General features: G+C 52.0%; 1 protein-coding gene across 10 annotated transcripts in view; it reads right to left on the bottom strand.

Annotated features, from left to right (window-relative positions):
* The window catches only part of TNS1 (tensin 1), a 217054-nt gene that overhangs the window by 155201 nt on the left and 49256 nt on the right, over nt 1-12597 (bottom strand). For 9 of the 10 annotated variants that reach the window (XM_084778308.1, XM_084778309.1, XM_084778311.1 and 6 more), the window contains one exon: nt 3391-3428. In XM_084778308.1, coding sequence (XP_084634434.1) covers nt 3391-3428 — 38 coding nt within the window. Of the gene's footprint in view, nt 1-3390; nt 3429-3592; nt 3616-12597 lie in introns of those variants that run through there. The other variant, XM_084778304.1, reaches the window with a different exon arrangement.

Below are 12597 nucleotides of genomic sequence, written 5' to 3'. Positions count from 1 at the left end.
TAAGCCTTTCCTCCCTTCAATAGCCTCAGTTGGTCATTTCGTCATAACCACAGAAGTAACTAACAACATGGCCTTAACATGGCTCCACTGTGAAGATTCCATGCATTCCACCTACTGTCACGCAAGCCCATACAGGACCCTCCACCTCACAGGGCTGCCCTGTGTCCTGGAGGATAATGCAGAGGTGACAGCATGAGACTGCTAAGGCTGGGATGGGCAAGACATAGTGTTTCTGCTTCCATGCTCTTAAGTCACTTCCAGGAAACCAGTATCACATGAGAATGCTCAAGTACCCTTAGCAGGAGACCACAAAGGCGAAAGAGGACCCTCAAACCCCATCAGGCCATTTAAAGACTGCTGCTAGGCCTGATGGTACAGGCCTGTCATCTTAGCTACTCTATAAGCCAAGACAGGACTATGATACGTTTAAGGCCAGCCTGGGCTACAGCAGAGTTCAAGGTCTGCTCTGCCTCAGCAACCCTGTCTCAAAGAAAAGTAACACGAGGCTAGGGATGTAGCTCAGTGGTAGCATGCTTGCTTGGCACGTCTGAGGCCCTGAGTTCAGTCTCTAATATGGATAGCAGTGGTGGAGACGATGTTGGCTGCCATGCTATGCCTGGTTAGAACTGGCCAGCCAAGCCTCTCTCCAACTCCAGACTTCAAAGTCAGTGGCAACCCAAATGGCTATTGTTCTTTGGGCTTCTAAATTTAGGAAGTTTTGCTACATTATATTGCTGTGTATCTATACCCCAGCCCCAGCCAAGCATGAGTTCACACCACAGGAACATTCTAAAAGGCATGAATTAAGAACAAGCAAGAAAACTCCCCCCAAAGGAGGGAAGGGTGAAAACTAGAAAAAGACACAAAACAAAGGAAAATCCCCACAGTGCTTTCAAGGAACCTTCTCCCACACTTCCTCTCCTCGGTAAATGAAGCCATATGTCCCCAGTCACTCTGGCCAAAGACCTATGAGTCAGTCATTCTCTCTCACACCCAGCATCCCACCCACCGGCAAGGCTCTGAACCTTGAAATGCACCCCAACTGGCCCCTTCCTCACCACCACCCCATGATCCTGAGTGCCATAGCACTAGCTATACTGCTAGATAGTCTTGGGTAGTTGCCATTAGCAGCTTCTGGACCTGTCCTTGGCCAGGTGCAACACAGCCTCTCACAGAGGCAGCCCAGTTCCGGTTCTGAAGCTCCAAACTCACCAGCCTTTCAACTTGACCTTCCTTTAAGCTCATCTCCCCTCAGGGCCTTTGCATTTGTTCTCCTTTTTCACAGTACCAGAGACATCTTCTGGGTCCCATAACACCTCCTCCGAGACCTCACGCCGGGATAATCCTGCCTAGTACTCTTATCTACTCCATTAGAGCAATGTCCCATACACAGAGCGGGCTGGCCAGCTGCTTGGTGAATCCTCTAGAAGCAGGGAATAGAGGAGGTGGCCACCAAGCTGATCTAGCTACAAGGCCACACAATACAGAACTCAGCTTGCCAGGCGGAGGCGGAGGCAGGGCTACAGTGAGAGCTGTGGTCTGAGGAAAGCCCTGCCAGCTGGGTGGAGTACACACCGCCAAGAGGTTCCACTTCCCAGGGAGGAAAATCCTATGAAAAGCTCCATCTGTACGGAGGTGCCCTGCCCGACCCCTCCCTTTCTGGTTGGCCTCCTTGGTTGGGCAATGCAGGATTGCAGTAGCCTGGGGTCCCTACACCTCCAGCACAGTGTGAGACCCCGTCAGGCAGGCTGCCACGCCTAAAAGTCATCTTCTTGGGCACCCCTCCAAAACAAGGGGCCACAGTGTCTGTCGCACATTTCTGAGACACTTATACTCCCCCCTGCCCATGACTAACTTTTCACTGAGACTGAATTCATCACCTCTTCACGTGTCTCTTGCTGCTCGTAAGAGATGAAAAGCAAAAGAGGAGCGCAGATCTGGAGGGAGAGTCACAGGCCAGTGAACAGGGAAAGACAGCCAAGGGACCACCAAGAGCTACAAGACAGAGAAACTGCATCCACACTCTTTGGTGCCTCTGTTTCTCCAACTGTAAGACAACACGGTCTTCCGGCGCCCGTGGGATTTACAAGACTAAAATATCATAGTGTATGAACTGGATGTACCTTACTTAAAGCTTAGGCCTACAGAGCACAAATGCTCATTTTACTGAGACACGCTGACGTAGGAAAGGGCTGGGAGGGAGGAGCAAGCAATTTGGAAGTTCCTGGGGTTAAAGATTGGAGAACTCTGCCCCAGATGAACTGAACGAAGACAGCAGTAAACAAAGAAAGGGGGGAACACATTCTCCCCCCAAAGATAAAGCTGGCCCAGGCAGATAAGACAGATAGCCCCTATTCCTACTGCAAGCCACCAGGCCCTTTGCAATCCAGAGTTTACAGTCAGGGAAAAGCACCTCTTCCAGGAAGTGCTTGCAGCATATTCTAGATGGGGAGGGAGGAGCATGGGGGGGGGCAGACTCCTCCCAAACCCGACATCTCATCAACAGCCCCTTCTCCTCCCAACCAGGCCCTGCTCCTCTGTACCAGTTTTTGGTTGGTTGGTTGGTTGGTTGGTTTGGTTTGGTTGTTTCTTGAGCATTTCTGGTACATCAGCGCTTAGCTGAGTAGTCATAGGTTTAGCCCACTTAACACTCAGCAGCGCTTTTGGGAGGTGAGCTCCGTATCCCCATATCCTTGGGATGAAGCAGGCTCAGTCAGAGTCATGACACACCTACCATCACCCAACTACCAGAAAATAAAGGCAGGGAAAGGATGGGGCTAGGCACCCTGAGCTTAAACTCCGGCTTCCTTCTCACTTGGGCTCCTGCCAGAACGTCAAGTTTACACAGCAAGGGCAGGTGAACCAGCAGGGAAGGGACACGGCCTGGAGCCTGAGCAGAAGCTGGAGAGTTCTAGCAGGTCCACCTGCCCGCAGTTTCCCTCCTGACTCATGACACCCCCACCTCTCCCATTATTCCACAAAGCCGACCCACCACCCTCTGCCCAGATCTAAAAGGACGGTTCAACAATTAGGGCCCAGCAATCGCTCCTATCTTCTTCTTGCCTCAGTTGCCCACCCCTGCACGACACACCAGGAAACACTGAAGAAAGGAAGCACCCAAATGTGGGGCTGGCCCAAGAAGAATGGGTAGCACAGCGTCAGACGTCTCCAAGGCCCCGCCCCCACTCTCTGTCAAGCAGGCTACTCTAGGCTGGACGAGTGAGGCAGCAGCGCCCGGCAGAGCTTGGCGGGATTAGGACCCCCAGTGCCTCCACCGCCTTGGCCTTTACCTTGACCCGAGCGCTCCCCGCTTTGCATAAACAAAGAGTAGCAGTTCCTCCCCTCTTCAGCCGCCCCCTACCTCCCCTATCGGGGCCCGCTGCCCCTTACCTTGGCCTGGCATTTCCGATGACAGGAGAAGCTGCAGACTGTGGGAGCGAGACAGAAAGAAAGTTTTAGCCGCGAGGTATGAAATAGAAACTCAGGCGCAATCTCCTCCCACCCCGGCCCTCCACGCCCGGCAGGGGGAGGGGGGACAAGGAGAGGGGAGGAGGGATTGTGAGGAATAAGAACGGGGAGCCCGGGTGCGTACCCCGAGGGCGTCCGCTGGAGCCCCGCCAGGCCGAGGTGGTGGGGACCCAGGCCCAGTGCCAGCGGCACAGAGGAGTGAGGGGGCCTCTCCCCTCACACCCGACAAGAGGCGGGCCTGTCACACGTGCACTCCTCTAGGCCAGAGGCCCGGGCACACCCGCGGGCACACACACACACACACACACACACACACACACACACGCAGCATTGGGACCTCCTTCCTCTCCCCTCCCCCCCACACCATACTGGAAGCCTCACACACACACACACACACACACACTCATGCTGCAGACATGTGTGCGCACACACAAAGTTCCTGCCTGCATGTAAGTACGTGTGTACACACACACACACACACACACACACACACACACACACACACACACACAAACATGCTCCCTCCCACCACCAGAAGCTGGAATCAAATTTCCTATCAGGTTCCTGAAGCCAGGAATGTCCCCTGTTCTGCTGCCCCGCCCCCAGGGCACTTGGCACTTCTAGGAGGTTCCAGGAGCCCTTCCCAGGGGTAGCTGAGGGCCCTCTGACCCAAGTTCTGAGTCGATTTGGGACTCCAGATCCTTAGGTCTGCTGGCTACTGGCTAGAGAAGCAGGGAAGCAAACAAGGGGATGCCCTAAATCAATTCTCAACTGCCCCTGCTGTTCTGTCTACCCTACCTCACCCCTACCCGCTTCAGCCACCAGCTCTTAGCAGAGTCTGGCTTAGGACTAGAGGTTCAGAGGCTTTGGAGCTCCCCCACACCCAGGCAGGCCAGCAAGGTGGAGCCTGGGATGTCACCTTGGTCATTGGCACCCTGTCCTGGCCCAGTTCAGGCCTGTGACTCAACATGGGCTGAGCAAGGCTGTGCTGACCCTGGCGGTCCACAGAGCAGCTCAGGGTCATCGCCTGGAGCCACAGATGCCCCCACCTTGTCACCACCACCGGCTAGCTTTCTGATTCCCTGAGCCTGTGTCCCCATCCTAGGTGGCAGCCCCTCCCTTCCGTAAGGTATCCCCCCTCACATCAGTACCCTCCCCATCTCTCCCTCATGCCTTCCTTGGCACAGGGACCTTAGGACTGAGCCTAGAAGGCCCCACTGCTGGCCACAGACTGCATGCAGATGAACCCCACACCCCAGAGCTGGTACACAGTAAGGGTTTAATACGTTCCGCTAAGTTAGACCTGGCTTAACGTCTCCTTCTGACTCTGTGCCCTCCTACCATTTGATCATCTCCCACGCTGCACTATAAGCCCATGCCACCCACACCTCATAGTCATTCAGCTAACAGCATCTTGAGTCCCTTTCAACCCCCCAATCCAGACACTAGGGACATAGTTGGAGGACCAGGACTCTGTCTTCCTCCAGTGTCTTCAACATTTCTGACATTCTCATGATGCAACGTGATCTCTCCTCCCTAGGGGGCCTTTGTACATGCTGTTCTAACAGCCTAGAACTCTCTCTCTCATCCTCAGTCCTTGGTTAAGTTCAATCCCTCTTAGCTGGTGGAATCCACCCAAGGCTGTCTCCTCACAAAAAGCCTTTCCAGACTGGCCACTGGACAGTGGGCCTCCGTTAGTCTTTCTTATACCCTCGGGGGCCCCCCCCCACCCCATCGCCTCCTTGTCTGACCAGTTCACAATCTGAAGTTACTCTAATTAGTTTCCAGCTGAGCTATCCACCTGTACCAAACTCCTGAGCTTAGGGAGCTCAACCCATCTCACCCAACATGTATCCTCTGCAGACAGGACAGTATCTGCTCCAGACTCTGGACCTTGCAGTATCTTTGTACAAATCAGACAGGTCCCAGGCAGACCCGCCTATAATCCAGAAGTGGCCACGTATGTTAGAAGAGTACCATTTTTCCAGGCAAGTCCCCGGATGGTGACTTGATGAGCACAGCCTGGGATGACTCCAGCACTCACTTCACTAGATGCCCTCAAAGGTACCTTGCTTAGGACTATAGAATTCTCTCAGTGGCCAGACACTTAGCGAGTGTCTTAAGTGGAGACGTGCAGGCAGTTTGTTGCAAAACGGCAGCCCAGAGTTCCCTGCCTGTGACTGTCTCTATCCGACCTCAGAGGCAGAAGCTCGGCACACAGGGCCAGGTCCCCAAGTATGGTGCTCCACTTCAGAGCACCTGTCCCCAGTCCCATTGAGTTCTTGGCTCTTTGGAGGAGCCTCCTTCACCGGTCTCTGGCCTTCTTCAGGGACAATCATCCTGCTGTCTAAATTGACTCGTGCCCGCTGTCATTCAAAGCTTGTCCGGACCATGCTGCTGGCCTCTCCAAGACCAATGAAACATTCAGCATGGTACAGAAAGGGAGTGTGGCAGCCAGCTCCAAGAGGGATTCATGCCCTACACACACACACACACACAAACTATGCTGATAGGGATGGCTTAAGTGATCTTTTTTATTAATTATCTTTTGTGTATGTATTTCAAAGCATCACGTGTATCCTTGGAATCTGCAGAAGCTCCTGGAACTGGAGTTAGACATCATTGGAAGCTCCTATGTGGGTGCTAAGAATTGACTCTAGGACCTCTGGAAAAGCAACCAGTGCTCTAAACTGCTGAGTCACCTCTCCAGCTCTGGTCTGGGAATTCTTGAGTGCCTCCCACACACCCCTATCTCCCACACTCCCACATCCCCCGCACCCCCACATCCCCCACACCCTAGCATCAGGCCCAGCTGCTCATCAAGCTTGTATTTTAAAGGCTTCGTCATCAGCACAAGGTGCTTATGGGGCAAGACTGAAGCTGTAAGAGCTGGGCCTGGAGCTGGTTAATTTCCATTGACAACTTGATTTGATTGGGAAGCACCAGAGGTCATCCAAGCACACTTCTTGGGTAGCTGGGGAAGCCAGTTACCCTGCACTGAGAAAGCAGCTAGCTCCTCATGACGGGGGGGGGGGGGGGGGGGGGGGGGGGGGGGGCCACTAGGCCCAACTGCCATGCCCAACTCAGCCTCTAGGGACTCCAAACCAGGAGCAGCCCACCCCATCATTCCTGCCTCACAAGCTGTGGAGGAACCTCTTTTAAGCCATTAGGTTTGACGGTCATATTCACACAGCAGTGGAGAAGCAGTATAGAAACCAAAGCACTGGGTCCCTCAGAATGTCGAGAAGCAAGGCCAGCACTGGTTGATGGTGGGTTGGAAATCATAGGCCTTTCATGGGCCCTGCTGCTCCCACCTCCTCCCATTCGTCTCTAACTCCCTCCCTCTGGTCACCCTGCTCGGCATCTGAACCCCAGCCTTCTTCCCCAGATCCCACCAAGCGCCAGTTCACACCTTTCCATAGGCTGGCTCTTACCACCAGCCTGACGCCCATCAATCCACAGGCCATAGCCAAGTGCAAACAGATTACACCACATTCCTACTTGAACCCCAATCCTCTTCACCCTCTGGTCTAGCTTCTACTCCTAGGCAGTAGCCCCAAAGGGTCTGTTCCTGCCATATCAACCTCCCCAAACAAACCTCTCTGCAAGGAACAGGTCTAGAATGGTATACTCACATATTTCCTTCAAAGCTCCTTCATTCAGAGATGGGCCCCTCCCATGTCTCTTCCCTTACAGAGTCAATACACACACACACACACACACACACACACACACACACACACATACACACACACCTGTTTCCCTGCAGCAAAAGAGGGGGTCTGTTCCATTGCAGCCTTGTGTGCATCACTAACATAGACAGGCTCAGTAAACATGTGCAAACTTTCAACTAGGATGTGTCCAGTTAAGCCCCTGGGACAGGGCTGTCATCTTGGGGGACACAAAGGGTGTACTGTGCTTTTTCCTATTTGTAAATGCTTGTAAATAATTTAGACACAGTAATAGCATAACAACAACAGAATATAGCAATACACAGTAACAAAAACCATCTCAAACTAAAGAATTTTTTCCTAGGACCTTCATATTTTTGGATCAAAGCTGGCCTCAGGGAACAGAAAACATAGAAAGCAATGCAGTGGATAAATATGTTCAGACTCACTGTGGTCAACAGCATCTTCATCACCGTGGCCCTAGTTATTATAAGGGACAGCTGGGTTCCTGTTCTAATCACTTTCATTTTGCTGTGTGACCATTGAGCAAATCACTACCCTCTCTGGTCTCAGACTCTTGCTCTTAGAGGCAACCAGAAAGATCCCCAGTCCTGTACCCTCATAATGGCTCAATGTTTTTGTTGTTGTTGTTGTTGTTGTTGTTTTGTTTTGTTTTCAAGACAGGGTTTCTCTGTGTAGCCCTGGCTGTCCTGGAACTCCCTCTGTAGACCAGGCTGGCTTCAAACCCAGAGAGAACCCTGCCTCTGCTTCCTGAGTGCTGGGATTAAAGGGGTGCGTGTGCTGCCGCCACCCCTGTTTGATGGCTCAAGGTTTACAAAGACCATAGAAGTTTTCCTTAGAATGGCCCAGGCACAGCAGCTGTCACCAGAGCCCTCCAATGGCCAGCCTCTCCCCGCCTCCATGCCCAGGGTGTCAGGCTCATCCATTTGCCTTACTCTTGGGCTTAGGGGACAAATGAGATAGACCCCAGTCCTGTTCCGGCTATGACAGCCTGTATCTCTCCACCCACTGTGGGTTCAATACGTCCCTGCTGGAGTCCTGTGCTGAAACCCAAGTCTGTTGTGACAGTGCCGGGAGGCCCCATGGCCTCCACCCTTCCACTACACAGTGCTGTCCCCCACCTCCATCCCTCTGGGGCCTCCCCTACTGGGAGCTCTAGTGGAAGCAGAGTGGACCCTTCGCTGGACATCAGTTTGACTAGCACCTCCATCTTGGACCTGTGGCCTGGAACTGTGGGAACAAGTGTCGGCTGGTTTTAAATGACAGCCTGAGCAATTCTGTACCGCAGCACAGACAGAAAGAGACCCCCACATCTGTCACTACCAGACATTTCTCTTCAAGGAAGGGGAGTTCTCACTCTAGCCCTAGAAATGTGGCCTGAGGGGCAGCAGCAAAACAGCCTCCTGGGATACAATTCTCCTTCCTCCTTTTGAACTCTGGTATGTAGAGAAGACGGGCAGAGAAAACCTGCCCCATCTCCAGCCTCCAAATTTCCCTCAGGCTCCTGAGAAAGGCAGACACCTGGTCAACTGTGGCCTCCCAGGTCCTTGGAGGACACCAAAACCATAGATCCTACCCACAGTGCTTTCCTGTGCCACCTCCCTAAGGTGAAGCCCTGGCGACTGCCCATTGACCTGAAGCTCCAGGAAGCCCTGCCTCACCTAGCCTGGCCAGTGTGGCCGAGAAAGAGCAGAGGCCCCTGTAGTGAGAGATTTTGATCACTTCAGTGTGAGGAGCTGCACCCCAGCCCCTCCTGTGGCATGCTGTGTCTCAGCTGGGTTGTAGGGCTCTGGGCTGTGGTGGCTTCCTGCCTTGGGAACACAGGAAACCACATTGTTGGGATCTAAATGGCCTTTTCCTCTAGGACTTGGGTCGGAAAATGCACACACAGCCACAGTGTGCACCTGACCTGGCCCTAGGCCTTGGCTCTTCCCCAGACACCAGGTCACCCATCTGTTCACTGAGCCATCAGTGGGCCTGGCCCATGTCTCAGGCCAGGAGGTATGCAGAGGCCACAGTACACAGATGTTTGGTCAAACATAATTCTATAAAGATATTTTTAAAATGAGATTGGCATTTAAATTAGTAATAGGCTCAAAGCAGATTGTGTTACCCTCGGAGGTGTGGGCGAGCCTCATCCAATCAGTTGACCACTAAGAGGAAATTACTGGCTGTCGCCTGCAAGAGGAAATCTGCCAGCACCCTGTGCCCAAACTTGACCTTCAGCTTGTCCCCCAGTCCCCAACCTAATGGCCCTCAGCAAACTAAAACTTGCCAAATCCCTACCATCACATGAACCAGTTCCTAAAATCAATTTGTGGGTATCCATCTATATAATATATATATATACATACACACACACACACACACACACACACACACACACACACACATATATATACACTACATAGCCATCTATAGACCTACTATTTACCTATCCATGCATCCTTCCATTTATCCATCCATACACATATATTCAATAAACCTACAATCCACTCATGACCTATATTCATCCGCTGTTGTATCCATCACGCACCAATCCATCCGTCCATCAGTCCATCCACTCACCCATCCTCCTGTCACCCAGAGACCCATCCTTCCTTCCACCTCTAGCTACACCCCTCATGTTGTCCCTGCTTCTCTAAGAATTCCAACTCGTATAGGAATCTTGGGGTACTCCGGGCAGTGTGCCTCTGAGGGTACAACAAGAAAAGGCCTCCCAGATCCTCTCTGCCAGTATGCATGCTTTTTCCCTTGAGTTTTATGTGGGTTTTGTCGTAGTTATTGTTGTTAATTGTTTTCGTTTTGTAAAAAAACAAACAACGACAGTAACAAAACCCACCATAACCTCTCCATTGCCCAGGCTAGCCTCAGACTCAGGCTCTTCCTGCCCCAGCCTCTGGTATGAGAATTACAGGCAGAGGCCACCACCCTGGTCCCCAACGCCTTACTTTTTGCTTTGGTTTGGGTTTTATGGCTTTTCGTTTTGTTTTGAGACAGATCGCACTCTAATCCAGCTGACTCCAACTCAAGGTAATCCTCCTGCCTCAGCCTCCTGCCCTAGTATTTTGATCACAGGCAAGAACCCACCATATCCTGAAGGAGAGATAAACCTGTTGTTTAGGATCCTAAGTGTGGGATCGGAACGGTCTCATGAGAGAACAGGTGAGGTTAATCCACTAGAAGATCAACCACCTTGTGCGGGAACTTGATTGCTGACAGCTGAAAAAATCCTGTGAACAGACTCCGAGAGGAGATATATAAATGAGCCCAGAACTGGAGGCGGGGCTTTTTGGAAACTTCGGATAGTTTTGGCTGTTCATTGCTGCACTTCGAGACACTCCTAGAGAGAACCGCTCAAGGGAAGGCTTCGGGGCTCAGGCTCCTGCTGAGGTTCCAGGTTCTGGTTACTCCAGGTTCCAGCAGAAGAAATCCTGCTGATTATGCCAGGAGAATCATTCCTTGGAACTGATATCCTTACAGTTTTGTTATTGTGTTCCTTAATCCTCTTTTCCTATTGTTTTGGTTAGTTGGGTTATAAGTGACATACGCTCGGTTACTAAGTTGCTAATAAAATATATTGGTTAAGAAAATTGAACCTACAATACCCTGCTCCAAGGAATTGTCAAATTTTAACTTTTATGGTCAAACTATCTGTGCAGTTTGCTTTTGTGTGGAGTCCTAAAGATTCCGAGAGACTGACAGCACAGCCACAGGTGGCCTCTGACCTGAACCATCTGCCTGGTGTCTCTTCTGACAGGAAACGTTTGCTATTTGTCCACTTTTTGTTGTTGTTGTTGTGGTGGTGGTGGTGGTGGTGGTGGTGGTGGTGGTTTGGGGGTTTTGTTTGTTTGGTTTGGTTTTTATTTTTTGTTTTGTTTTGTTTGAGACAGGGTTTGTCTGTATAACTCTCACTGTCTTGGAACTTGCCCGTAGACCTGGCTGGCCTCGAATTGAGAGATTCACCTGCCTCTGCCTCCCCCAAGTCACACAGCCAGACAGTGGCAGGCTAGATCTTTCGTCCTTCCAACAGGCTGCCTCTCTTAGTAGCTGTGAGGTGACCTCCAATGCAGGAGGGGAGCTCAGCCTCTGGTGCTGTCATGAGGCAAAGATCCCTGGAACAAGGTGTCCTCATATCCAGCCACAGAGGGTACCTGGATTGGCATGTCTCACTAGGGGATGGCTGTCTCCACAGGTGTGTGCTCTGAGGAGGCCACAGGTGGCTGCTCCCTGCTTCTAGGCTCACCAGAAGACAAGAGACAGGAAGTGGCCTTTGCCTTGACTACAGACCAAGCTTCTGCGGCAGTCTTTGAACTCCCTAGCTGGCAATATAGTCTAATGAGCAGAGCTCTGAGTCTATCCATACTCTTGACCCACGTATTCACAGGATACCTCTAGAACACTTCCTCCAAGGACCTGTGAGAAAACTACTATTTAGACTAAGGAACTCCTACACATCCCTCAATACCCAACTTGTACACTCCTTCCCTGCTGAAGGAAGACTAATCAGGATGTGTTTGCTGGACCAGGCAGTCTTTCCCAGACTTCAGTGCCAGCTCTATCCATAGGTTCCATGAACACTTATCTGTGTGTGTGTGTGTGTGTGTGTGTGTGTGTGTGTGTGTGTGTGTTCCCAGTATATTAGGTAGCTCTTAGTGCCAGTACCCCCATTCTGACTAGTCCTGAAGATGGCTCAGCCTATGAGTATCAGAAGGAGCCACAGGTGCTCCGGATGAGCTAGCTGTCCTTCCCAAAGGGAATAGTCCAAGTGCTCCCTTGGCTCCCTCACTGAGCATCCCTGGCCCAGTCTCTTGGCGTGGGGATGAGGAAACTGAAGTTCAAGCTGTGAAGTCACTTGTTCGGGGTCACATGGGCCATCCAGGACCACTATCCCCCAACCCCTTGTCCATCTTTTGTGTTCCAGGGTTCCACTGAAAGTTCTGTGAGTCCCTCCTGCCTTCTTCAGCTGCATGACCTGCAAACTATAGGACGAGGGTGGGGGCCATGAGGGGACAGCAGAGCCGGAGAGCTAGAGCTAGAGCTAGGGAAGCAAGTGGCAGCCCATCTCTCCAGAACCAGGGCTTTCCTCATGCCAGTAGCAGGGCCCTGTGGAGCCTGGGTTGCAGACCCTGACAGTCCACGCCACAGCCACGCATGGCTTCCAGCCACTGGTCCAAACTCACACTGTATGGAAGCTAAGACTCAAAGATGGAGAGGACCCAGAAAACACGGCAAGCCTAGATTATGCTCTAATAGAACAAAGAATGAAAGTTCACCGTGTGTGGGGAGTGGAGGAAGCCCTGAGTGAATATGTGCCGGGGACACAGCTACAGTCATGTCGAGGACACCAAAGCCTCAGACCCATAGGAAATTGGCAAAGCCTCTCCCACCCACCACTGTGGTGAGGTTCCGAGGGAGGGCAAAGCCTTCCTGTGGT

The sequence above is a fragment of the Acomys minous genome (assembly GCF_964271855.1).
Source record: "Acomys minous genome assembly, chromosome: 4".
Lineage (NCBI taxonomy): Eukaryota > Metazoa > Chordata > Mammalia > Rodentia > Muridae > Acomys > Acomys minous.
The sequence above is the reverse complement of the archived record's forward strand: the minus strand, read 5'-3'. Positions and strand labels throughout refer to the sequence as shown.